At 42.0% G+C, this 27,642-nt stretch overlaps 2 protein-coding genes across 11 annotated transcripts in view; both read right to left on the bottom strand.

Moving 5' to 3' along the window:
- Positions 1 to 1,349: 1,349 nt before the first annotated feature.
- On the bottom strand, positions 1,350 to 15,335 carry tox4b (TOX high mobility group box family member 4 b). 5 transcript variants are annotated; one of them, XM_085758973.1, is made up of 10 exons: positions 15,215 to 15,334; positions 11,545 to 11,613; positions 11,108 to 11,158; positions 9,426 to 9,713; positions 7,669 to 7,929; positions 6,337 to 6,675; positions 6,158 to 6,238; positions 4,524 to 5,207; positions 2,825 to 2,979; positions 1,350 to 1,826 (listed from the first exon to the last, which is right to left on the bottom strand). In XM_085758973.1, the coding sequence occupies exons 1-10, from the start codon at positions 15,218 to 15,220 to the stop codon at positions 1,769 to 1,771; spliced, it is 1,992 nt and encodes a 663-aa protein (XP_085615099.1). In that variant the 5' UTR covers positions 15,221 to 15,334; the 3' UTR covers positions 1,350 to 1,768. The 5 variants fall into 5 exon arrangements, with proteins under 5 accessions (XP_085615099.1, XP_085615097.1, XP_085615100.1 ...); XM_085758971.1 differs by lacking the exon at positions 15,215 to 15,334 and adding an exon at positions 12,362 to 12,629; XM_085758974.1 differs by lacking the exon at positions 11,108 to 11,158 and having other exon boundaries at positions 1,610 to 1,826; positions 15,215 to 15,331.
- Positions 15,336 to 16,605: 1,270 nt separating this feature from the next.
- slc12a6 (solute carrier family 12 member 6) overlaps positions 16,606 to 27,642 on the bottom strand; it is a 37,435-nt gene continuing 26,398 nt past the window's right edge. Inside the window, exons 19-28 of one of the 6 annotated variants that reach the window (XM_085759775.1) lie at positions 27,398 to 27,593; positions 26,263 to 26,432; positions 24,399 to 24,530; positions 23,504 to 23,611; positions 23,130 to 23,186; positions 22,306 to 22,329; positions 21,235 to 21,306; positions 20,764 to 21,068; positions 19,955 to 20,088; positions 16,606 to 18,909 (exon numbers count right to left, since the gene is read on the bottom strand). In XM_085759775.1, the coding sequence (XP_085615901.1) occupies positions 18,818 to 18,909; positions 19,955 to 20,088; positions 20,764 to 21,068; positions 21,235 to 21,306; positions 22,306 to 22,329; positions 23,130 to 23,186; positions 23,504 to 23,611; positions 24,399 to 24,530; positions 26,263 to 26,432; positions 27,398 to 27,593 (1,290 nt within the window). In that variant the 3' untranslated portion in view covers positions 16,606 to 18,817. Of the gene's footprint in view, positions 18,910 to 19,954; positions 20,089 to 20,763; positions 21,069 to 21,234; positions 21,307 to 22,305; positions 22,330 to 23,124; positions 23,187 to 23,503; positions 23,612 to 24,398; positions 24,531 to 26,262; positions 26,433 to 27,397; positions 27,594 to 27,642 lie in introns of those variants that run through there. The other 5 variants (XM_085759777.1, XM_085759776.1, XM_085759778.1 and 2 more) reach the window with 5 other exon arrangements.

Here is a 27,642-nt window from a genome sequence, read left to right on the forward strand (position 1 = left end):
ATAATAAATTGTGATCACCTGTTTTTTTCACATGTTAGAAATGAGAGTGAGCCCTAAAATAAGTGATAATCGATTTTGAATTAAAAATAAATCAGAATGGAAGTCTTCTGTCACGTTGTACTGATGTGTTGCTACCTGTGGAATTGCTTCCAATAAAGAAAGTCATTAAAAATAAATAAATAAATAAATAAATAAATCTTATAATGCATCCATGTATCACATGTGTGCTCAGTTTTCTTATGTATAATTTGTACCCATTTGTTTCAATGTTACTAAATATCATCAATAGATGTTATTTTTCATTTCATTTGCTTCTGAACAAATTCAGACAAATTTATTTTAAAAAATGTTCTGAAACAAAAACAACCCCGCCCCCCCCAAGAAAAAAAAAAAAACAGAATCAGGTGTCTGCGAAACCAAAATGTGCATCATCACCAAATTTATATTAAAACATAAAATATTTTTATTTCACTGTTAAAAACATTTCCAGGATAATATCTACAATAATCCAGACCGCTGTATCACTGCATGACTTCATCTGACGGGGGAACAGTTTGAGAGTAACTATCCCTTCTTTGATTATTCAACAGACCTGAAAGTAATTTCCTTTAAACGAAACACAAGTCACATTAAAAAACGAAACAAACTAAAAGAAAAAAATTAAAGCTTTTACACTGTATTCCCTTTCCTCTTACAGTAAATAGTGTCGTCAGAGCTGGTGTGTTTTATTTTTTCACTCCAATATTGTCAATTTTCTTAAACTTTCACCACAGATTTACCACATCTCTAATAAAAAAAAAAAGCTTTTAAGTGACCAGGTATCTCAGAAAACATTATTTCAGAAACAGGTTTAACAGAAAACATGACAGATATTCTTTTCTTTTTTTCCCCTGAATCTTAGCACCTGTTTTCAAAGTTTTAAGTAAAATCCTTTCAGTTTTGTTTTGTTTGTTTTTCCTCCAGAGTGGCGTCAGCATCTTTCCACCTCTCGACCACGACAGCAAATTAACTTTTAAGACTTGTTTTGTGCTTTGCTTTACCCACTTGTTGGTTGGTTGGTCGTCTAAATCCGTCAGAGCCAAAAAAAAAAAAAAAAGAAAAGAAAAAAGAAAGAGAAAATTCACCTCCCAGTTTTCATTCACATTGATCAATCCTCAGTGTAACAGTGAAGGGAAGCGCATACACATCTGAGGAGGAGTCGTTTCCGTTTCTGTTTTTTTGGAAATGAAGAAAATGAACCAAATACATCTGCAAGATCGTTTTTCCTTCCTGCGCTTTTTTTCTTTCTTTCCCCCTCTCTGTTCAAAATAATTAAAAACACCATAAGTACGTATAAAATGTTCAGTTGATTTTTGTCTTTTTTTAATCATCCATCAAGTCCATATTTTTTCAAATTCACAATTAAAGATCAACAGGGAAAGACCGGAGCAGCAGGACCAAGTCTTCAGTTTCTTCCTCTTCTGTATCGTTTCATCATTATTCATCCATTCACCTTGAAGAGTCACAGGAAAAGTTCATGATCGAGATTTTAAATCCTTCTTGTCCGTCTCTCTGTTTGAAACAAAACCAGTATGTGCCGATACCTGAGCCCAATCTGGCCATTATCCATCCATCCATCCATCCATCCATCCATCCATCAATTCATTCATCCACTCATCCATTTCTTCCTCCGTTTCGTTTGCATTTCATGTGTTATATATCTCAGTCCGTCTCTCTCTCTCTCTCTCTGTGTAGTAACTCCTCCTCCTCCTCTCACCGTCTCCCTTCCCTATGTGACCGTGGTCGAGTTCTGCCCTCGGATCGCACACCAGGCCATGAACACGTCTCTGTGGGCGACAAGAGGAGAAGGAAAAATGTTTATTTGTCATTTATTTCTAACATTTCTCACTGTACATTTCGATATCAGTGGCTCTAAGTTCATCAAATCAGCTCCAGTGTAAAGTATCTATTTGATATTTAATTTTATTAACTGTATTTATTGTCTTTTTACTCTTTTTCTTTACATCTTTTTTTATAACTGTGTGCACTTGCTTAGAGGGATAGTTCAACATTTTGGCAAGTTGGCCCATTGCCATAATCCCTATAGTCATAGCAGTAGGTTTGTTACCTTTAATTGTCGGTGCAAGCTATTTTTAGATCGGCGGAGCAGAGCCGCGAGCTGCTCAGAGCTACGCTACGGAGGCTAATGGGATTTCTTGGTTTCCCTCATCAAACTCATCAAATACACAATCCAACAACTCCAAAACGCTCTGGTGGACAAGTTGTGACCTGCACATTCACCACGCTATGAGATAATAACAGAACGTTACGAGACAGAGTTGTTTTAGAGGTAAATACAGAGACTGTTTGCTGAAAAACTGTCCCTGAAGGCAACGCACATCAGCGGTTTTGCATGAATTTTCCTCTAAAACAACTCTGTCTGGTAACGTTCTGTTATTATCTCATAGCGTGGTGAATGTGCAGGTCACAACTTGTCCACCAGAGCGTTTTGGAGTTGTTGGATTGTGTATTTGATGAGTTTGATGGGGGAAACCAAGAAATCCCATTAGCCTCCGTAGCGTAGCTCTGAGCAGCTTGCGGCTCTGCTCTGCCGTTCTAAAAATAGCTTGCACCGACAATTAAAGGTAACAAACCTACTGCTATGACTATAGGGATTATGGCAATGGGCCAATTTGCCAAAATGTTGAACTATCCCTCAAAGTTATCAAATATTCTTCTGAGCATTTTTTAAAATTGAATCGACTGTAACATTTGAGTGAAGTCGTTTCTATCGACCTCGAGCTTCTTAACACACACACACACACACACACACACACACACACACCTGCAGTGCGTGGCGACACACTCGTTGCTGCAGTATTCCTTGTCCCAGTCTTTGCTCTCCACCGCCGGGTTGGTGCAGCCGGCGCGGACGCAGATGTTTGGGCTGGAGGTCGTGGTCACGCTGGGGCCGGGAGCGACGTTCAGCTCCACCTCCATCTGACACCACGGGAAACAAAAACAAAACACAACACAACAGACAGTTTTTAACATCCGAGGTCGTTTCATCCAAGAGGGTGGATCGGACTAAGCTCACAGTCGGCCATATTGGAACGGGCAACTTGCTCTGACTCTGGCTGCAGTTACAGTGCAGTAGATAGGTGATCCAGTCATCTTCACTAAAAAAACCGATTCATAACTCTGTGAAAAATAAATCAGTATGTAGCTATTACTTTAACTATTTGCATAATGTCACTATAATGTTACTTTTACAAAAAAAAGTACATGATTAAAATGATCCGTGATTTTAAGTATGCTGCATCATAACTGCATAGACGTTCATAAAAAATCAAACCGGTTTGAAATCGGACAAAAACTGAGCAAGTTCTGGTCATTATAGCAGAATATGCACCAGAGGCTTAATGCTGCGTTCAAGACAACTCGGAAGTCGGAAAAAAAACGAGCTCCGAGTTGTAAAAAATGAATTGAACGGCGTCGAACTCGGAAATTACAGGTGGGAAACTCGGGTATCATATCAGAGCTCCGACTTTCCGACTTGACGTCACGACAACATCAAAACATGGCGGCCCTCGTCTTAAACGGTTAGAATTTAGACATTTTAATTTATTTGTTGAGGTTTGAATGCATATTTTTGTGTATTATTGCAGTAGCCTATATGAAATACGTTTATATTTAGCTGTGGTTGTTGTATGGTGTGAAACTGTGTTCCTCGTATGTGACGGAAATAACGTTTAACTGTTATCAAGGCTGTAACATTATATGTGCACTCATCTGCGGCGTCTCCTCTCCTCCAAAATAAACATCATTTACTGCTGCATTTATTTTTCGTATTCAGCGATGAGCCACAATACGCCAAACTTCCTTCAGGTATCCATGTGTTTTTTTCTCCCGAGTTCCTGCAGCGTGAACGCAATGATGTCGGAAGTCGGAAATTTTTGAGTTGGGAATCCCGACCTCCGAGTTGTCTTGAACGCAGCATTAATGCTCTGAGGGAGAGAGTTGCCCGTGCCAAGATGGCCGCCGTTCTGGCTACGCCGTGTCATTGGGCAGCAGCGGCGGGTGAATCATCTAGTCTTCTTATATACGTATATTAGGGCTGGGACGATATGCTTTTCTCCCGATTCGATTCTTCTACGATTTTTTGGATGGCGATTCGATTGAAATTGCGATTCTACGATATTGCAGATTCTCTCGATTTTTAGTCTGCATTTTTAACATTTATCTGCACACAAACACTGTAGGAGCCTATAAATTAACATACTCCATTATAAAGTGAACTTAAACCCTTTTCAAAACCTGTACTCTCTGTATGTAAAAAAAAGGCTAACAAATGCACATTGCACAATATTAAAAAGAATCACAAAAAAATTCAAAAAAAATTCAAAAAAAAAATCTTTCTTTTTTTTCAAAAATCGATTTAAAAATCGTCAAAAAAGATATGTATGTGAATCGATTTTTTCTCCCACCCCTAATATCTATCTATGGTTTCATCAAACCTGCGAACGCCGTTTTCCTGGACTCACCCCGTCCTCCGCCTCCGCTACTTCCTCTCCTCCCGTCACCATGGCGGCCGACTGCCCCACCTCCACCGTCAGGGCGGAGGACGCCGCCACCGCCGCCGACGTGGGCGTCTCCCCGGCCGACGTCACGATGATCGGCGGCGCGTTGGAGTCCGACTGGCGCGACGACGGGACGACCTTGATCTGCAGCGGCGGCGGCGGGCCCGAGGCGGCGGCCGCTCCTCCGCCGCCGCGCGGCTTCGCCTGCAGAGGGGGCGGAGCCTGGGCGTGCACCATCTGCTGCAGCCGCGGCGGGGGCGGCGTGCTCTGCATCTGCTGCAGCGGGGGCGGTTGCCGCGGCGAGGAGGCGGGCGTCGCCGTGACGGATACGCCGCCGGAGGGCAGCTGCGTCTGTTTGATGATGATCTTGGTGACGGTCGGCGGGTTGGGCGGCGGCGGCGCGGCGGCGGCGGGCGGAGGCTGCTGCTTGGTGGCGCCGGTGCGGGAGCGCGTGGTGACCTGCGGCAGGTCCAGGATGATGTTGGAGGTGCAGATGTTGGTGATGGTGTTCTCCTCCGGGTTGTAGTGCTGCGACCGCGTCACCCGGCCGGCCGGGGCGGCGGCGGCGGGCGAGGATGTCATCGCCAGAGCCGGGGCGGGCGGTGGCGGCGGCGGCGACGGGGACGTGTCCATGACTTCAATGGGAGCCTGAAGATTCAGACAGGAAGAAGAAACTCTTTTATTTCTTTGAATTATACATTTATTTATCTTTATCTATATGATTTTAGATTTTTTTTTTTTTTTTTATATTTATTTCGAATTTCAGTTTGTTCCTTCATGTGTAAATGACATAAACAAGTTGAAGAACAAAATTTGGAAACAAAAACACAAAAGCAGAATCAAAATGAGAAGAAACTGTTGCTTATTGAATCCCGCCCCTTTTCCACAAACCATAAATAAATCGATCACTTAAATTAATAATTAATTGTTAGGAAAAAGAGAAAATGAAAAAAAAAAGATAAATAATTGGTCCTATATTAATAGATACTTAAAATATTTTGTTTATATAATCAGTAATGCAATTATATTTTGATATATTTTATATTTTTTTACACATTCATAGTGTTGTGAAATTAATGCAAAATAATCGTGATAATCATAACACCGTGGTTATTTCGTACCAAGAAAATCTATTTGACTCAATTCAATGAACTTTATTTTTCAGTAAGGAACTTCATCTGCCAAGAGCGACAGTGCATACAAATGTTAAAATGTTAAAAACACAAATGTTAAAAACAAGAAATTACATCGAGACATCCCTCGTCTCTCTAGTGTTTTCTCCACTGCAAAGTAGAAACTGTTGAGTGTGAGACAATGTTTCCCCAGTAGAGTAGAATAAAATAGTCTTTATTGTCATTGTACAAATTGGACAACGATATTGGTGAGGCACTTACAACTACTTAAAAACAACAACTACTACTACTACTACGCCTATTGATGATAAATAATAAATAGTGAAATAAATAATTAAAAAAACAGGGACATAGGTTTTTAATTCCTCCGTGATTTCACTTTGAGCTGCTTCCTGTATGAAAAGTGCTCTGCAAATAAAGTCTGATTGATTGATTGTGTTGCAGGTGGAGAGGACGGACGCTCACCTGAGAGTTTTGTCCGGATCTGTACTCGGCCAGCGCCTTCAAGTAATCCTTCTTCGCCGCTTCGTTTTTCCTCTTGTAAACCTGAAAAAACAGAGCGAACACACACCGAGGTTAGCGTCGTATTTATTGATTATGTATCGACAACACAGATCCTTTGATTCCCCGTTTCCTCCTCTCACCTGTTTCTGCTCCTCCCCCAGACTGTCCCACATGGACGCCACGATCTTGGAGACTTCTCCGAACGTGGCGTTGGGATTCTGCCCTTTGATCGCCGCCTGCGTGTCCCTGAAGAACAGTGCGTACGCCGACACGGGTTTCTGCGGCTCGTTGGGGTCTTTCTTCTTCCTCACCTTCCTTCCCCCTCCTCCTCCTCCTCCGCCGCCCGCTCCTCCTTTCCGGCCGACGGCGGGAGAGGCGCTGGAGGTCGGGGTGGAGAGCGGCGACTCGGACAGCGAGGGGTCCAGGGAGATGACGCCGGGAGAGACGGCCAGCGAGACCGGAGACTCGACCAGGACGCTCTGAGCGCAGAGAGAGGAGAACCAACGACAAACGTTAGAAAAACAAATAATAACCAACGTTTCCTTGTGATTTTACAATTTTTTTATTCCCGTTTGTGACCAGGAACTCCACAATAACTCACAGGAAGTTAATAAATCGACTAAAATTTGCCAAAATAAACCTGAAATTCAAGGAGTTAAAGCACAAAAAAAGACAAAAACTGTACCTTTAAATCCAAAAACACTTCTATTTCATCTGTTTGTGCAGATTTGAATCTGATTACATCAAATTTTGGGGATTAATTAATGATACTGCATTGTGTTTAACAGCTAAATGTTTCCCTCAGAGGTTGGTTGAGTGAATATTAGACTTTTGTTCAATAACTAGAAGTGTGTGAATGGGTGCCACTATATTATGTCATATTTTTGTGTTGACTGTCTGTTACGATCTTGTGCTATTGATGACTGAACTCTTGTTTTTGTATATTTTTATTGGTAATAAGAATCCCCTTGAAAATGAGACGGTACATCTCAAGGGGGCGTGTCCTTTGAAAATAAAGTAATAAAAGTCATAAACTGCCAGATGTGTAAGTAAGAAACCATGTGTGAGTTCATTATTTCATTATTTCAACCTAAAAAACGTGAAAACATCTGTAAACGTGGTGCGTTCACAACTTGTTTCCACTGATGCCAAGTGGCCAAACGCATCACTGCAGATTTAAAACTGTGACGTAAAGTTATAACAAACAATCGTCAGTTTAACGATGGGAAACTTTGTCTACATCGATCAAATCTGCTTCATTGTGACTGTGTGGGCGCAGTTTGATCAGACTTGTTGATAACGATGAAGCAGCGATGAACAAAACACCAATGAGGCAAAATATGAGTCACAGTGAAGCGTGTGGAAATACCCGTCTTTAAACCTCTGACTTCAAACAACAACAGAAAAATCCCTGATCGTTCATCTATAGATCCATATCCAGCAGTAAGAAGCCGATCACGGCGGAGACTCACCCTCCTGAAATCGTCCATGTCGTCGTCCTGCAGCGAGCTGGTGGGCGACGCCGTGGCCGACAGCGGGTGTTCGGGAGACTGCGGCCGCTGTAGGATGTTCCCGCCTCCCAGGCCGAGGCCGAGCTGAGCGCTGAGCTCCGAGTGGTCGATGGTGGTCAGCTGGTTGGAGCCCAGAAGACCCTGGCTCATGTCGCCCAGCGGGACGTCGATGGTCACCGGGGACGAGCTGCTGAACTGGGAGCCGATGGGATGGCCGAGATCCTGGTGGGGGGGATAAAACTGTATAAGTGAGTGAAACTGATGTTTAAAGGGATAGTTCAACGTTTTGGCAAATTGGCCCATTGCTATAATCCCTATAGTCATAGCAGTAGGTTCGTTACCTTTAATTGTCGGTGCAAGCTATTTTTAGAACGGCGGAGCAGAGCCGCGAGCTGCTCAGAGCTACGCTACGGAGGCTAACGGGATTTCTTGGTTTCCCTCATCAAACTCATCAAATACACAATCCAACAACTCCAAAACGCTCTGGTGGACAAGTTTTGACCTGCACATTCACCACGCTATGAGATAATAACAGAACGTTTCCAGACAGAGTTGTTTTATGGCGCATTTCCACTAGCACGGCTCGGCTCGATACGGCTCGGCTCGGCACGGTTGTGTTTCCATTACAACTGAGTATCACTAGTGCCGCCGTGACGTCATTTACACGGCGCCGAGCAACGCTCTAAACTCTGTAAATAACTTTAGCAACATTTGAAACATTTTCAGGCGAGAAAGTAGTCGTTTAGATCCCCAACGTGTTGAAAATCTGACAAAATACCAGCTGTTTACAATTTTGTTTCAACGAAGTCGGCATCACTAAAGCTAGTCGTAGTGAGCAACGCACTTCCGGTTATTTTCACAAAATAAAACACCCGTTGCCTTTTATCATAAGGAAAGCCATTACGATAGAATTGGTGCTTTTACTTTGTAAACAGGAAGTGAACCTACCCTCGCTGTAGCTAGCTTTAAACCTCTAAAATTCTCTGGTAATAACAGGCTTCAGGCTTCAGCAGGAACATTTCTGTTGTCGGTCGTCGCTTCCAGTGACGACACTCATCGGCCAATCAGTGGAAGGCAGTCGGCTGACGTCACGTTTTAGTAACGCTTCGGCTCGCTTGGAACCAGGGCTGAGGTGATACCAAAAGTGTACCTGGTTGCAGGTACTACGTGCTAGTGGAAACACGCAAATAGCGTGCCGAGCCCAGCCGAGCCGAAGCGCGCTAGTGGAAATGCGCCATTAGAGGTAAATGCAGAGACTGCTTGATGAAAAACTGCCCCTGACGGAAACGCGCATCAGCGGTTTTGCATGAATTTCCCTCTAAAACAACTCTGTCTGGTAACGTTCTGTTATTATCTCATAGCGTGGTGAATGTGCAGGTCACAACTTGTCCACCAGAGCGTTTTGGAGCAATTAAAGGTAACAAACCTACTCCTAAAACTATAGGGATTATGGCAATGGGACAATTTGCCAAAATGTTGAATTTTTTAGATCAAAGTTTCCTCGATGCTACTAAAACGTTTTAAGCACAAACTGAGGGTTTGATCCAGATTAAAACCAAGACTGGATCACGTGGTCTAATCCGATCTCAAAATCCGTTCTTAGTTTTGAACACCGTGTTTTTCAAGATTTGATCCGATCCATTATCCAAAATCCGGTCAGATTCCCTTTGAACAACTGGGACCGTGGAGGTTAAAACATCCTGTATTCGTTTGCTCACCATCCCCAGCGACGACCCCAGCAGGGCGCTGCCCGCCGACTGGTTCATGACCCCCAGACTCAGGTGCTCCAGCCCTTGCGAGGGGGCGTTGACGAAGGTGGAGGCGAAGGAGGGGTCGTCCCCCTCGACCACGGCGCTCCCGGGCACCACCACGCTGTCGGAGGGGCCGGTGTCCGACAGCTCCCCGAAGTGGGACACCACATCGGACACGGTGAGGGCGGAGTCGGGGTCCAGGGAGATGGGAGGGATCTCGAACTCCTCATCGCCGAGACTGGGAGTGTGGAAAGTCTGGAAGGGGGGGAGAGCGGCAGAAAGAAAAACAAAGACGGCGAGAGGAAGTTAAAGCGTGAAGAACGCCGGTTAAAGGATGGAAGAGGATAAAGATAAATTAATTTGTGAAGGGATGGGGGGTGGAAACAAAAGTAAAAAAAACGAGCCACAAGAAAGTCGGGAGAGGAAAAACTGTCTGTGATTACAGCTCCCTGAGACACACGGGAGGTTTTTACTTTGGACTAAAGTTCATTAAAAAAGACTTTTCAGATTAATTTATTAAAATCCTCTTTGTGTGAGAAGTGTACTATCAAGTTAATTGACCAATCAGATCGCTGGAGTCATATTCCTGCATTATTATACCCTGCAGTAGAAACACCTGTGATTACAACACAACCACGAAGCAACAACTGTCACTACTACGGCTTTGATGCTAAAACATAGAATTTCAAAATAAGAGTTTAGAAATAATCTATTTATTATTTCCACTGTCGCAACACGGCGTCCAAAAACATTAAGATATTTAATAAATCATCAAGAATATTAACATTTAAGAAGCAAAAAGCCAGCAAATGTTTGTTTTATTTGCTTAAAAGAAGTAAAACATGAGTTTAATGATCGAAACAGCTGCAGATTGAGCACCTCCATCAATAAAAACTAAACTTTTTAAGCTCTTTGCAGGTAATAAAGCAGCAGCTGAGCTCATTAAGCCTCTGTATTCATGGTTTTAATGGTGTTTTACGTGACTGGCCTCAAACAAAACCCTGATTTAACTGGTCCGGTTGATTTCCCATCTCTGTGATAACAATTATCTCAGAGTCAGTGAAGCTGCACCAAAAATAAACCGCCTTAAAGCGTTAAACTGCTACACACAGCTGCACAATGTGAACAACAGGCAGCAGGTTGTAATGTTTAGATATAAAAACTACACATTTAATAGTTGTGTTGTTGAGGTAACGTCCTGCTTCTGTTTTTTCTGGCAACAAAAACGGCAATTGAAAGATTTATAAATAAACTTTTATCACGCAACAGGTTTCAAGCGCCTCCATTATCAATGTCTGCCTGCAGCTGCTCCGCGCCGAAGTCCGCTCCATCATCATATCATTTGACTAGCGCTTTGAATCAGTTAATTTAACGGTTTCTTTTTACGGTGTTTTCCAGTTAAGTTTCCTGGAAGCTTTCTGCGCAGGAGGTCCAAAAAGAAAAAGAAAAGGAAGAAAAAAAGAGGATATTTCAAAATAACTGTGTTTTTTTTGGCGAGTACCAGCTCATTTTCAGGGAAATTATAATCAAATTAACTGAGAAAGACACAGCAAAGCATTCTCGACAACTCTATTAATAAAGACTTTTGGAGTTGGATTCATCAGGTGTGTGAGGAGAATTTAAAAAAAGTATTGATAAACAGTTCATACTCCACCAGCAGATCCAGCGAGGTTGAAGAGGTCAATGGGTTTAGTGGCACACTAAAAAATGTGAGTATGTCAGTTAAGTGCATGTACAAATGTCTTATTTACTTCTTATTTGTGGCTGGTAACAACAACTTAATCACACACACACACACACACACACACACACACAGACACAAAGACAGGCCTTATCGTTAAGGATGTACACTTTACAATGGAGTTATGAATGGTAAAAGATAAATAATAATTAACTTGATGGCAGCAAACAAAAACACCAAAATGCATAAAAACTGGGAGTCACGTGCCTGCAGGTAAGTTAATTATCACTGATTAAAAGCTGAAGCATATAGTCCACAGGAAGGGGGCTCCATCGCTATAAACAGAGACATTGAACGCCACATAGTTATAAAAAGGTGTATTGGGTGAGGGGTTGGGGGGCCTACCTCTGAAGAGGAGAGGAAGGGATGACCGGACCCTGAAATGGTCAGGTAGTTGTCACTGCCTCCAGGGAACTGAAACATTCAGGTTGTACAAGTTAATTATGGAAAACCAAATGGGTCTGCGGCGCGAAGGAGATGATGAATTATGGCCCGTTTGGCTTTCCATAGAAAAAAATACATTTTATCCAAAAACACAAGGGCATTCCCATTCTTTAATAAAAAAAAATCCAAGTGTAGGAAACCATGAATTATAGCCCGTTTGACTTTCCATAGGAGAAAAAAGATATTATCCAAAAACACAAGGACATTCCCATTCATTAATAAAAAAAAATCCAAGTGTAGGAAACCATGAATTATAGCCCGTTTGACTTTCCATAGGAGAAAAAATATATTATCCTAAAACACAAGGACATTCCCAATTCCCATTTGTTAAAAAAAAAAAAATCCAAGTGTGGCAAACCATGAATTGTGGCCCATTTGGCTTTCCATAGTAAAAAATAAAAACCATAGTCCTAAATCACAAGTATATTCCTAATCGTTAAAAAAATAATCAAATAAAATAACCATATTGTCCTAAATCACAAGGACATTCCCATTCATAAAAACAAAACCAAACCCAAGTGTACTAGTAAAACCAGGTAACCAGCAGTTCCCATTAAAACTCATGCAGACTGGAGATGCGTTCAGTGGCAGTTGTAAATTGCATTAACACAATACAGACAAGGCAAAAAAATAAATGACATTGTGACTGCCCGCACACTAGTCAGACTCAGTAGTCCCCCTCTTTCTCCCCATTCATCATTCATAAAGCTGGAGTCACCTTGTTGTCAGAGTCAAATCCATTGAAAGACTGCGGGTCCAGAAACTCCGGATCCCCGTCGTGCTGCCCGGTACCGTCCGTTAAATCCGAATAAAAATTCAGGTCCATCTTTTTTTTCTCTCTCTTCTCCTAGCTGGGCCTCATATGTCAGCAGCTATGGTCCTCCTTTCTTTATATATATATCTCTCTCTTTTTTGTCTTTTAATTCAACAAGATGTTCCGCAATTAACCGATTTTTTTAGTTTTACTCTCAACGCACCGTGTCAATTATTATTACTATCTATTTATTTCCAATGAAACCGACAGATGTTGCTGTTAGCTCGCACGACTTAAACCCGGAGCATGTGTGTACACTACGTACGCCAGCAACCGTGCCAAAAATAAACCTGTCCGCTGCCTTGCCTGGCTGGCTGCCTGCCTGGCTTTAGCCACCGAGGTAACGTGGCTGTTCCCCCCGTCGTTTCTTGCTGACTTGTCCTAACACGGTTTTAGCTTTAGCTGCCGTTGACGCAAGGCTGCGGCGGTTAACGCTCCTCACTCAAACCAACCGAAGCCTGGTGGTGGCGGCGGCGCCCGTTTGTCTAACCGTTCTCGAACGTCTCACTCTGAGCGCGAGGCGAATGCGAGCTGCTGCTGCTAGTGCAAAGACACGGTGGTGGAGTGTGGAATTTGAAATCTAACGTTCGAACCGTTAACGTTCAGTTCCAACCGGTAACGGCTACGCTACGGCGGCTACTACGACTCGTTTCAAGGTGTCTGACTGACAGTCAGGACAGGCAGCAGCGGCGGAGCCCAGACCGATACACCCGCAGACCGATACACCCACCCACCGACCGACCGACCGACCGACCGACCCACCCCCTCGCCGCCTCCTCCTCCTCCCAGCCGGCCTAGTGCTGCCTAGTAAGAGGCTACGCTGCGTGTTGTTGGCCCGGGCCAGGCTGCTCAGTGGATCCCGAGCACACGGATCACAGAACCAGACCAGACGGCCATCAAGCTGAACGATGCCGCTACCGGAAGTTGAGTGATCTGAGTTTCAAAATAAAACCAGGTGGCTAACGGGTTTTTTTTTTCTTCCCTTTTTCGAAATGCTGTTGTAAATCTCTTGTTGTAAACCAAATACATCAACTACAAACGCCTACTTTGACCACAAGAAACGAAGCGCCAGCAAATGTTGGTCTCTTTTGCTTAAAAAACAAACAAACAACTAAAACAAGAATTTAATGATCAAAACAGCTGCAGATTGATTTACTGCCAATCATCGAATCAATGAAAAGCACCTCTGTCAATAAAAACTAATCATTCTAAGCTTTTTTCAGGTAATTAACTAGGCACAGCTGCACAATGTGCTCCAGGGTGAACAACAGGCAGCAGGTTGTGTGCACAGACACAAAAATACCAACAAAAAAGAGAAATGTACACAAAATGCTCAAAACAATTATAAATCAGATTCAACCAAACACCACAAGAGATGTCGAACACCTTCAAAGGAGATTAAAGTACCACAGAGGCTAAAAACACAATGCGGTAAGCACAAACTGACCACACAACACAACAAAGTTGTGCAATGACCACAACACCCAGGAAATGATAAAAACTTTCAGTATGGTGGACTTTTTATTTTTTTTTATTTTTTTTTACATGTTGGAGGGTCAGGCAATATTAAACTAGTCTGTATCTCAGGGCCCCATTGTCTGATAATCCTTACATGCCAAGCAGGTACTGGGGCAAAATATTGCTGTCGGGCCCCTGTATTGACCTTTTGACCCCCCCACTGAACATGGCCTCCTCATTTATCAAAGCACTCAAAAAGCAACCAATAGTCAAGGGATTATGAACGAAAATTAATTTTTCACCAATTTCCGGCATTGTAAACATCAAATAACAGATTGATGAATAAAATAACTTGATAAGGAAAGTAATTGTTGGTTGTACCTTACCCAAGAATATAGGGAGGGGGGGGACCCCAAAGAAAATTGATAAAACACAACTTTGTAATATATAATGCCTAATATAAACTAAAATCAAAATGGTCTTTAATCTAGATTTTAGCAATCAAATTCAATAGTACTGGTTAATTTCAATTTATCACAGACACTGCTGTACTGTACGTTGTCTAATAATTTGTTTGAGATCATATAGAGAAACTTGCATCACTAATGTTCGTCAATCACAGTTATTATTTAAACTGGTTACATTTGCTCAGCATGTGTCATGTGTTTACAGGATTTATCTTTTTCACACCTTCTTAATACCTAAATTCAAGAGACCAGTTACTATCATGATTGATTTAGCTTTAGTTTCATGTTTAAGGGAGGGGAAAGAAGGGGGAAAAAGTGTCCTATTACTCAAAATGATTCTTGATTTTATTCTGAAAAGCCATCACAGGAAGTGGCTTGTCATCAGCGTGCCCACAAAAGAGTCATCTATAATACTTGGTCATTGTAGCGTTTCACAAACATTTTCCTGTCTGAAACGCAGTTAGTAAAATGTCAAATATTTAAATTAACCAATAAAAATAAAAGATTAAATTTACAATTAGTGGGACAGGATTATCAACAAGTTGTTTCAGTTCCGGGTGGCAGCTTAAAACACTTAAAACCAATTTATTAATATTAAATTATCACCAAATACCACGTGTTGCAGGATTAACTGTCTCTAAAAGGGGAGGATTAGATGAGGTAAAGTTAAATAAATATGTTTTAAAATGTGATAATGAAGCTCCGACCGCTCGTGACAGCACTGTTGAGTTTGTGACAACCAAAGCTCGTGTAGTAGTTGATCGTCGTCACACACGAAGACAAAGGTGATTCTTTTATTAAGTCAAAAGTTTCTAATGCCAACTACTCTTACCTCCATGCTCACCCCCGAAATCTGAATAGTGCTTTGTTTTTATCCCACTTTTTAGTAAGTGAACTTCGGCCAGAACTGATTTCCTCAAATATCACAACATGGCACCGGCTTCCGAATTGTACGTACAAGTGGAAGTGGCGTCATCACGCAAACGAGGACTTTCAAAATAAAAGGCAGCGTTTTACTTTCTTTCTTTTTTTTAAACGGCCATGTAAAGATGCTAACTTTAACATCTGAAATTGCTCAAACTTTTGATTAACATGAAATAAAACATGATTTGCAATATAAGGATGAATAAAGAAATTAATTTATGCGGTAAAAATGTCAAACTTTGACACAGTTTTATATTGTTTTTGCATTTCCAGTGATATATTATCAAAGAACGTCTCTGATATTATGTTTTATTTGATCTGAACAAGCACATTGTAACTTTAGTAAGAAATGTACTATATAAATAAGATTAATATTAATCATAAGTATCTCCATTATAAGGTTTAAAGATGTTATAATACAGATGTCATCCAAATAAATTAAAAAAGGGACAAACTTGCAACCTTTTTTTTTTTTCAAAATTGCTTTATTTATTCCCATGTTTTTTCAAGCAAAGTTTTTTTTTAACGATTCCTTTTTATATTAATGTAATTAAAAAAAGATAAAACTTGGGATCTCTTTTTCGTCTTTATGAACAAGCAAGAAAAACAATGTTGAGGAAATAACAATGAACATGAAAGAATCCCTGCACGATAACACTGTAAAAAAAAAAAAAAAAAAAAGAAAAGAAAAAAAAAGAACAAAGCATCATTAGAGTGGAATCGAACACCTCTAGTTTACAGCTCCTTACTTTAGCAACAAACTCACATTCACACACGCACACACACTCTTCTTTCAGACACACAAACTCACACACACACAGAAAGCAGGTGTGGATTTCAGGTGTATGGTGAAGTGGAGAGTTCGAGGGCACAAGCTCACGCACGACACAGCGCAGCAGATTTTCTCATGAGAAGGAATGGAGAACACAATCTGCCGTGTTAATGAACATATGAAGCATCCACATGTTGTACACACACTCACCCACACACTCACACAGACACACACACTTGTCTCTGAGTGACGATGACACTGTGACAGCATGCAGTGCAGTGGTCCTCTCCTCTCCTCTCCACGATGGTCCAGTGTGTCAACAATACTGTCCAGGTTCTTCCCTTTCCAAGGCCTTCGCAACGACGACAACGACCACCACCACCACCACAGAGTGTGACCTCGCTTGGCGTCTCTACTCTCTAACGCACTAACTACTCACATGCAGTCCAACGTGGGGCCGGTTTATGGCACGACACCAGAGCAAAAAACTCTGATTTTATTTCCTTAAAAGTGGTTTGATTCATTAAATTAGTTTTCCTGGGACAACACACACGAGAGCAGAGCGACTGCTGGTGTTTAATTCACTGATAAATAAAAGATATATGTGTGTGAGTCGGGTGGTAATTGCACATTTTTGCTTTTTTTAACCATGATATGTATTATGAATAAAAGTACGGAGGTCCATCTCTGCCAAGATTAAAACACACAACACATCATGGAAAAATAAAATACACATGATAATAAGAAATCTGAATTATGAGATGAAGTTCTGTCATTTAAGACATTTATCAAATAATTTTGACTTGACCAATTTTTATTTATTTAGTACAGTATGACTTATGGCTCCAGCTCACCCGTGACCCTAGTGCAGGATAAGCGGTATAGAAAATAAATGAATGAGTATGACTTATAAGCTGTGTAAAATAAATTTAAATTAAAACCTTATCTTCGTCTCACTTTACCTATAAATTGGAAAATCTCACAATTTTGACAAAAGTCAAAATCAAAGTTACTGATTTATTCGATCTCCACAGTTCGGCTTGCCAGGACTAATTCAGTTTTTACTCTTTTACTCTTAATCTCCTCATATGGGCCTAATTATATTTTTACTTATCTTTTCCATTATTAAATAATTAAAGGAATAGTTCACCAAAAAATGAAATTCAGTCATTATTGACTCACCCTCATTCTGATGAATACTCCGGAGTAGTTTTTTATTCCTTAAAGTGCATCTGGAGACCCGGGAGGCCGGTTCATAGTCCAACGAAATCTTTATATGAGAGTCAATAGCGCCCGACACAAAAACCTCCATAAATCTACACAAAAACATTGTAATATTCCTCCACACTGCTCGTCGATTCACACGATGCAAGTGTGAATCGCGTGAATGCGAGAGAACGCCCCAGGCAAATTCAATACAGGACTGTTTAGGCTGTAAAAATGTCCTAAACGAGGTCGTTTACAGTAAACTCTGGACTATATCCCTTCAGGACACTTGGATTGCAGCGGACGAGCAGTGTGGAGGAAGATTAAATGTTTTTTTGTGTAGTTTTAGTTTTCGTTGGACTATGAACCGCCCTCCCGGGTCTCCAGATGCACTTTGAGGAATAAAAACTTAATTTTTTGGTGAGCTATTCCTTTAAAATGCAACATCCAAATTTTCATTCACCTTGATCCAGTTATGCTTTTCATGATCATCAACTTCTAAACTTAGTTTGTTTCTTCCGGGCAGAGATGGTTTTCCATACACAGTAGAGTAGATGATGTGAGAAACAGCAGCGAGTTCAGACAAAACAGACACAAGAAGTAGAAAATAACCGTGGATGAGAAATAAAAACCGGATTTTGGACTAAATTTGATACGATTGGATACGAAGAGGCCCAGGATATATTATTGATATGCAACCGATCACCACTTCTTCGTCTTCTTCCTTCAGTCTCCTTTAACACTGTCAAGTAAAAAGGAGACGACGCAACGTTTCCGCACTCTGCACCTCAGTGTTCAGAGTGCGACTCCACCAGTTTTTTGCACTGGAATAAACTTTTTGAGATGTTCTTTGAGGAGAAAAAAAAAAGAGAAACAAAAAAAAACACTTGATTGGGACATTCACGCACACCTGCCTCCAAAATACATTCTGTACAAAAAGCAAACCCTGAGTCTCGTCAGTGCAAAGACTGCTCCGTTCTGGGACGCCTCGCCTCGCGCTCTTCTCTACGCTTCGTCGCTCGCTGGTCCGCGGCCCCGACACTCTCTCTCTCCCCCTCTCTCTCTCTTTAACACAACGCTGGTCCCCTTCACCGATAAAACCCGACCTCCTTCAGATGGATAACTTTCCAAAAAAAAAAAAAACACACAAACACACACACGCCTGTTTTGTTAGTTTTCGTTCGTTCGTTGGTGGAGTTGTGTTGGCGTTTTTTTTTCTGTAGCTCGACGTAAGTAGAATGGAAACCCTCGTTGTGAAGGTACAAGTGTAGAAAAATGAAAGGAAAAGAGGCGTGGGGTGGGTGAGAGGGTGAGTGGGGTGAGTGTGGGGGTGAGGTGGGTGGGTGAGGTGGGTGTCGGGCGTGAAGACTGACGCTGCAGTCGGCCAATGACGGTTCTCGCTCCATCACCCCCGCCCTTCCCCCCCAAACAGAGCTCACAGGCCGATCCGCCTCCCTTCGCTCTTCACGTCTTTTACACTAACTTCCTCCGTTGTTTCATGTTTTGTTTTGTTTTGTTTGTGTGTGTGTCCGTTCAGGAGTAGATGGTGATGACCTCACTTCCTCCGCCTCTCACCAACAGGACGCGCTCCAGGCCTTCTGTTAAAACCTCCAGGAACTCCATGTCTGCACCACGAGTCAAGGACACACACTTTTTTTTGTTAATGACACAACTTAATATCTTTAATAAACTGGACTCTGTAAATATAGAAGGTGGTTTTCACTATTGTCTGAGATTTTTTTTGAAGATTGGACGTGAGAAAGCTGCAGCTCTGACTTTCTTCTCTGTATTTTTGTCTGTGTGAGGGTTTCAAGTGCTTCTTGTCTTTGTTTAGCCAGGTACCTTCAGTCCAAGAGCAGCTCCGTTTATGTTCTTTGTGGTATTTTATGCAAACAAGTTCAACCTCAAAAAACTTATCATCCAAGGCGGCAAAACCACTACTTACTGTAGGCCTCTTCTGTGTTTTCTCTTATGTCATTTGTCATTTGTTAAGTCATTTGTTTGTCATCATAGTCAACACTCATGTGGGTCAAATCTCTTAATTTCCTTTAGTCTAGCGGGGTTCCCACTCTTTTTTTGAAATCATTTTCCAGGTTTTTTCCAGGACATTTTCAGCTGCTACAGTCTGACAGACTTGTTACCACGCCATACACTAATACATCCCCCGTCCCATTCAGGCTTTGGAGAAGTGTTGTTTTCGACAGTTGTACCTTATTTTCTACATTTAACCAGTTTGTTTCTATGTTGATTCCTCTTTCTCATTCTCTCTCCCAGAAGTCTGTACAAAGATGTGCAGTCTATGGCTCTATAATCTCTTACATGCTTAGAAATTAGGACAAATTTATATTTATCACTCTGTTGTCCAGTTATATAGTCGGATTAAGGCAATAATTCGGTTTTCTCAAGTGTCATGTAACCGTACTGAATGTTTCACTAAATAAAATTATAAATACTGTTTTAATGTTGTTTGAGTGAAGCTTTGAAGCTTTTTGAAAATGTGAATTAAACCACAGAAGCCTCCAGGTTTTCTACAGATTTCCCTCCAGGTGACGTCTCACTGTCTCTCTGGCTTCGTTTCTCCCACAGGAGACAAAAAAATAAAACTTTGACTTTGTTAAACATGAAACAGTTAATGAACACTGGCAAAGACACGACATGAGATGAGGATACAGTTCTCGTCTCCGTCTGGGTTCCTCGGCGGTCCCGGCATGTTGAGCAGGACGAGCCGTGCGTCGTGGGATTTGTTGACGATGACCTCGTTGAGTTTGACGGCGGTGTGCATCCGCCTGACGTTGGAGTGATCCCTGAAAGACGAAGAGGGAAGAAGGTCCGTCAACCAACCTCTGTCAGGGTTTCTGCAGGTACCAGCAAATCTAATTTAATGCTTTTTAATGCCATTTCAAACATTTTTAATGCCCGTGACTGCAAATACTATACGTGTGCATACATACACTTACCTATATACACATTCACACACCCAATTACTTGGTTCTGCATGTTTATCACACCAATAGGGGAGCACCGACTGCAATTTTCTGGCCGATCACCGATCTTTAAAAAGCCTGACCCGCCGATTCCAATTTTTGCCGATAGCGATTTAAAAAAAAAAAGTCAACAGTAGCCTGCCACCACCTAAAAATATTAATTTAGAAAATTCTCCATTTCTTCACCCACGTTTAATTTTACTGTAGATTAACTGTATAATCCCCCTATTTTTCTGCTCTTTGTGCTCTATAGGGAATTATATCAAAATCTCACTGTATGAAAAGTATGAAACTGTATTTTTTTAATAAATTTTTTAATGCCTTTGAGAATCGAATGACCTTAATGGTGGCCTTATGGCCTTCATTTTAGCAAAATGTATTTAATGACTTTTACTGCTTTTTAATGACCCACGGAAACCCTGCTCTGTGTGAGTGTGAGTGTGTGTGTGTTAACCAACAGCGGCGGTGGTGTGTTTGTGTTTGTGTTGCACTCACGGCCTGATGCTCAACATGTCTCTGAACCCCTCCGGCGTGGAGCAGCCCGAGTGCGTGGCTCTGTACTGCGACGTCTTCTCTTTGGTCCAGGTCATCTGAACACGGCGGTGATGCTCCGAGCTGCCGCCACCGCCTCCTCCTCCTCCTCCTCCTCCTCCTCCGCCGCTGCCGCCGATGATGCTGCTACCGACACCGATACCGACGCCGCTACTGGAAACCCTGTCGCCGCCGTCCGTGTCGTCGTCGTCGTCCGAGCCGATGCTGGTCAGACGCAGCATGGAGTTACGATCCTTCACCAGCTGAGCCTGAGGGTTTGGGGAGACGGACAGAAAACGAGACGTGTTCTCCTTCATCTCGTCACCTTGACAACAGTTTTCTTTCTTTCTTTCTCCCTCCTCTACATCCCTGTCTGTCTGTCTGTCTGTCTGTCTCTCTCTCTGTCTGTCTGTCTGTCTGTCTGTGTACCTGTACCTGTCTGCCTCTGCCTCCTGTGCAGCCGTGTGCCGTGACGCCAGAGCTCCTGTACCTGGGGGAGAGATACACCTGCAGACAACACACAGTCACCTGACCCGCTGCTACCACGACAACAACACGTCTAAGTCTAGTCTAGTCCAAGCACCGATGATGGGGGGGGAAACTACGGGGACACGCCTGGGTCAAATGTGATTCAGAGGTAATAATGAATAAAAACAACTTATTTACTGCTCTGATGTTGTTTTTTTATTGTGAGAAACACATTTGACCCAGGTGAGCGTTTAAATTATTATATGAATCTGGACAAACTCAAAAAACCTCGACTTGAATCCTTCAGATGAGAACAATTTAAACAATAACAGATTAAATCATTTTATCATGAGCTATGATTTGGACTTTCATCGTCGTTTACGGTGTTAATTAATTTAATACTTTGATTATAGCTCAGCTGTAACTGTCTCTCATCTTTCCAGTGTTAATAATTGATCAGCGCCCTCCGGTGGACAGACTCTGTCATTGCAATGTCTTGTGACATGTTAAATAATCCCTGTTTCCCTACTATAAAATAAAATCTATGTAAAACTATGTCGAATTACACGATTCAATATGCTAGTTTGTTCATCTGTGGTGTTTTGAGGAAAAAAGGTAATCCTTTATTCATTTACAGGCCGCTAATTACGTGATAATTACATGATAATGTCAAGAAACAGCCTAGAAATAACGGTCAATTTCATAATAATGTCATGTTTTTGGCTGTATTTCTCGACTCTACTATGAAATTGATTTCTAGGCTATTTCTAGACATTATGACACAATTACTTGTTATTTCTTGGCTATTTCTTGACATTATCACGTAATTAACGACCTGTAAAATAAAGGGTTACCGGAAAAAAACACCTTCCACTGATTCTCAATGTGCTCAGATGTGTTTGTTCACTTTCTCTGCGTGGTGTTTTGTTTTTCTCTGAAGGATTCAGTTGCGCTGATCTACAATAAAAAACCTCTTTGCCTGTACGACTACGTCTACTTCTGCTGCTGCGTCACTACCGCGTGAACACGTGAACTTACGTCGTCAAAGCTCCAGCGAACCCGCTGTTGAGAACCGACCGTGACGGAAAGAAAATCATCCACACTTCAATATTCACTTTAATATTTACAACTACAAATTCAATTTAAAGTTAAACTCTTAACAAATCGTGCTGCTTCCTGTGTCCTTGAATGCACCACCTCAAATCAAATATCCTTCCCTTTTATCCAATCCTCTACACATCGCTCTCTTCCCCGATACGTCCTATTAGTGTTTGAAATATGCCACAAAAAACCCACCAAACAATTTATATATCTTCTTTTCCTAAAACTCACACTCTACCTACATGTTTTATATAGAAACCATAGAGGAAACTAATAATCTCAAAGCCACTTCTTTCATCTCTAGAGCCCAACGTGCTCGTGCAGGTACGGCTAACTGATCCCAGACCTCGACCACCGTGACAAATCTCCACTGGATTTAAGTCTAACAACCAAATCTCTGTCATTTTACAGCTTAAAATATGAAAGTTTTAAAACGTGTAATCCCTAAACTCTCCCCATCCTCCTACCAGAGGCAACTCATAACTTTCTAAAGCTACACAAATAAGCTAATATGTTGGTTTTAAACTAAACAATCTAATGCTTATACAGTGTATATAATAATGCACACACTCTTTCTCTGTTTTAAAACACACAAGCATTAAATATTTTTTTTAAACAATCAATAATAAATAACTATCCATGCACAACAATTGTGAGCTACAGTGTCTGTTTACTGCCTCACCATCGTCCTGCACAGTTTAAGTTGTTTTTTTTTAATAGAAAGAAGTGAACTTACAGCTGGCCATAACCACTGACCTCACCTGAGACCTTGTAGCTCCACCTGCCTCTGGCCTACCGCTGCTCCTACCAGGGTTTCCCTGATAAAAATGATGCACGACATTCACAGACAGATCAGAGATGATACGTGTTGTAGCCCGTCTCCTATACAACCCATGTGTATTTTTTTTTTAAATAATAATGAGCCAAACTCAAGCAATCAATCAAGCAAACCTCCACCACCTCTAAACCCATCACCAGAATAAAATAATACACACCTCCCCAGTCACGCAGATGAGTTTAAAATGAAAGTTGTTGTTTTTTTAATTTAATTTAAACTACAGGTGGAGACAATTTTAGATCCTGGCTGTCATGTGCAAATACAACAATCTCTCTCCTCATTGGGCGCGAAACTCACCTCTCTTTCCCGGTCGGATTTGGACAGACGCATCTGTCTGAGCATCTGAGACCGCTGCTCCATCATCAGCGTCCTCTCGTAGGTGTACGCACTGATGTCGCTGTCGTGCTGCGAGACGAAGAAAGAAGACAAGGAGGCCGTTTTATAGAGATGAACATCGTTGCGTTCAAGGGTTCATTCACAGAAAATTTGTATGAACAGAGACCAAGAGATCCTTTTAAAGACCATTGCTGTATTCAGTGCCAGAACTTGATATTTACACTGTCAGCTAAAAAGAAAAGATAATTTTATATAAAATCTATAATTTTCTATATTTAATTTAATGAAAAGAAGTTTGGATTGAACAGAAGAACACAACACAGACCCTGCTGAAGTCTCTCCCACTTTTAAAAAACGGGTGCAACCAGGTTTTTCAGATGGTTACACAAGCCTATACTTTAGTAGAACAACTTTAATTATCTTAAAGTTATTGAAGTGCATGCAAAAACCAAAGTGAGCAAGTGACAGAGACATTTGCTGCTGAAAAAAAAAGAAGAGATGTTACTGCAGCTGTGGTCTTGAGAAAAAATCTTGTCTCGAGTACTACAACACTAATAAACACTGCACAATATATGCAGAAGATTTCCATTTAAAGAAACAGAGTGGGTGGTTTCAGTGTAAAGCAGTAGATGAGTTTAGTTTAGATGTGACAGAGGAAGAAGCTCATGTTGAACACATGTGACACAGAGGTGAATAAGATTATTTCAACAAGGTTTAAAGGTGTTGAGCTGATTTATAATCCTCATATTATATCACAACATTTTTTTTTACTGCTTCACATGAAACTAAATTCAATCCGCTTCAGTGTAAATCTACAAATCGAATGATAAACGATAAACGATGACGGGCGGCGCACCATCTCGACGACCTCCACCTCGGCCTCGATACGCAGGTGATAGAGGAAGGTTGCCAGGTCCTTCTTCATCTGGATCGAGTTATCCTCCATCTGAGCCACCGTGAAGATCCGCATCCCACATTTACGCCAGGCCTGAGGCGGAGAGGAGACGAGAGAGAGAGAAAGATGTATTTGTGTTTGTGTTTGTGTCTCAGTAGATTCGGCTCAGTCGGGTTAGAGGGTTAGGTAAGGATAAGAGTTCAACTAGAGCTGCAGCGAGGTTGGAAGAGGAAGAAGATTTTTTTTTTTACAACCACACTTTATTTACCAATCACAGGACATTATCAGCTGTTCATTCTACCCAACCACAGACAACCAAAAACCACACCATAAACACACATTCATACATCAGGGATGCAAACGGGTCAGGACCAAAAAAGAGAGGAATTGTCTGGCGTGGGGCGGTGCTCACCATTAACAAATGATTACATTACAATATCATGGAAAAGTCAAGTTCCAGTAGTTCAACCCCCCAACCAAGTATTGATTGATTGATTATAGACATAGTTTTCAGAAGGCCAACATTTCTATATTAAAAATGCTTTTAAAAAAAAGATCCTTTGCAATATTTCAATTTTGGAGATACTGAATTTTAGGTCTTCACTGAATGTTAGTCATAATTATTACTATTAAAATAAACTGAATAAATAAAGACATGGGATGTTTCATTCAGTGTGTAATGGACATATAGGCTATATAATGTGTTAGTTTCACTTTAATTGAACACATTCTACATCGTGGAGGCGACGTCTTTCCACTTAGGGCTTCCTTCACCTCTGAAACGGGGCAGAGCTCCGTGGGAGACACCTGCCTGACACAGCAACGTAGAGAACCGTGCATGTCCGCGGCGCACAGCTCCACGGACATGCACGGGGGAAAAACGGCGTCGCCGTCGCACCGACTGCACGCGGATACGCGCCGCTTTAATGAGCACGCATGTCGCGCGTCTACTTTGGAGGTCGGCTGTTACCAGTATAATCAGAGACAACCATGAATGAGTTCGCCTCAGTTTCACGTGATTTTCACTGTCAGCCTGTTAGAAAAACATTTTACTGACCCCAGCTGAGACGCTGAGACCCCCCCCCCCCCTCTCCCAAAAACAAAAACTCTTCGGATCTGAACGATTCACACAAGTCACCTAATTGGTCATGAAAAAAGCGAGTTTCGCTTTTCGGCGCGCTGTTTGCATCCCTGATACATACATACACACAAACAACCCCAAATCAATCAATCAATAGATATATACTCTGTCAGTTGTTCAGCACACTGGTAAAAGAAAGTTCATTGTTTACAACAGCACACAGGACGTTGTCGTGGCACCAAATGAGAAGCTTCTCAGGTCTCCCATCAATCTATCCACAAGTTTCCGAACGTGATCTATGGTCGAAACCGGAAACCGGTTTTGACGATTTTGGTGGAATTGTACGTTTACGTTTCCATGGTTTTCAGTCGTTGTCATGGTTGCGGTAAACACATGGATCTATTACCGCTGACTTTTAACACGGATGTCAATTTGTGTGATATCCATTGTTAAAAGCTGGTTGCGTTTTACAGATTTTCATTAAAAAAAAAAAAAAAATCCATGCATTTACCGTGACTACCGAAACCATGGAAACGGAAACATAAAATTCCACCGGAAGAGCAAAACCGGCTTACGTTTTTGACGTTCGGAAAAAGGTGGATAGAAGAAGAAGAAGAAAAAGAAAGTAAAGGAGAAGAAAGTGTAGAAGGTGAAGAAGGTGAAGAAGAAGATAAATAAAGTGAAGGAGAAAAAGAAGGTGAAAAAGAAGGTGAAGAAGGAGGAGTTGGAGGTGTAGAATCGGACCTTGTGCTGGCGCAGCAGGAACGGCAGCAGCATCAACATCCCTCCGTCGTGGACGATCCACCAGACGTCGATGTAGCCCTCGGTGCAGGGTTCGCTGTTGCTAGGGAACAGGGAGATGTTCTTGGGCACCAGCAGGGCGAGGTGCGCGGCCGTGGTCACCCGCACCGTGTCTGGACGGAGGACAGGGGGCGCCGTTAGTTACCATAACAACAACAACATCCCATGATCCATCCTCTAACATGTTAGAGTAGAAAAATTTTTGATTTTTCAAAACACACTTTAGAAAAACTGGAAAACGTATCTGACATGTAAATAAAGTGCTGCAGTGATCAAAGACAGTTTTAGTTTACATACATAAATAAAACTGATACATATATAAACCATAAGGCTCTACTCAGAGAGAAACTGTGCAAAATTGTGCGAAGAAGAGAAGAGAGGAGAGAGCGGAGAAGAGGAGAGAGCGGAGAAGAGAAGAAGAGAAGAGAGGAGAGGAGAAGAGGAGAGAAAAGAGAGGAGAGGAGAAGAGAAGAGAGGGGAGGAGAGAAGAGAAGAGAAGAGAAGAGAAGAGAAGAGAAGAGAAGAGAAGAGAAGAGACGAGACGAGGAGATAAAATAGAAGAGAGGAGAGGAGAGAGGCGGAGAGAGCAAAGAGGAGAGTTGAGACAATAGAAGAGAGGAGAAGAGGAGAGAGAAGAGAAGAGGAGAGGAGAGGAGAGGAGAGAAGAGAGAGAGCAAAGAGGAGAGTTGAGACAATAGAAGAGAGGAGAAGAGAAGAGGAAAGAGAAGAGGAGATAAAATAGAAGAGGAGAGGAGAGAGGCGGAGAGAGCAAAGAGGAGAGTTGAGACAATAGAAGAGAGGAGAAGAGGAGAGAGAAGAGAAGAGGAGAGGAGAGGAGAGAAGAGAGAGAGCAAAGAGGAGAGTTGAGACAATAGAAGAGAGGAGAAGAGAAGAGGAAAGAGAAGAGGAGATAAAATAGAAGAGGAGAGGAGAGAGGCGGAGAGAGCAAAGAGGAGAGTTGAGACAATAGAAGAGAGGAGAAGAGGAGAGGAAAGAGGAGAGTAGAGTAGAGTAGAGTAGAGTAGAGTAGAGAAGAGAAGAGAAGAGAAGAGAAGAGAAGAGAAGAGAAGAGACTGACTGATGAAGGTCTTCCAGCTCTGCGGGTCCTCGCTCTGCCTCCATGCGTGCGGCCAGCCCATCACCACCGTGTTGGGCTTCATGCCGCCGAGGCCGCTCGACTGGATCATGTGGCTGATTCCCTCGCGCGGCTTCTGGGCCACGATGCACTTACAGAAGCCCTTCACCCGCTCCTTGTCCATCAGGTGCTTCAGCGTCTGGGACCGGAGGAGGAATAAAGCTTTAGTTTAGAGGACGAGTTCCTGG

Source organism: Trachurus japonicus, chromosome 18, assembly GCF_045865225.1.
Source record: "Trachurus japonicus isolate A0001 chromosome 18, Traja_1.0".
NCBI classification, from domain to species: Eukaryota; Metazoa; Chordata; class Actinopteri; order Carangiformes; family Carangidae; genus Trachurus; species Trachurus japonicus.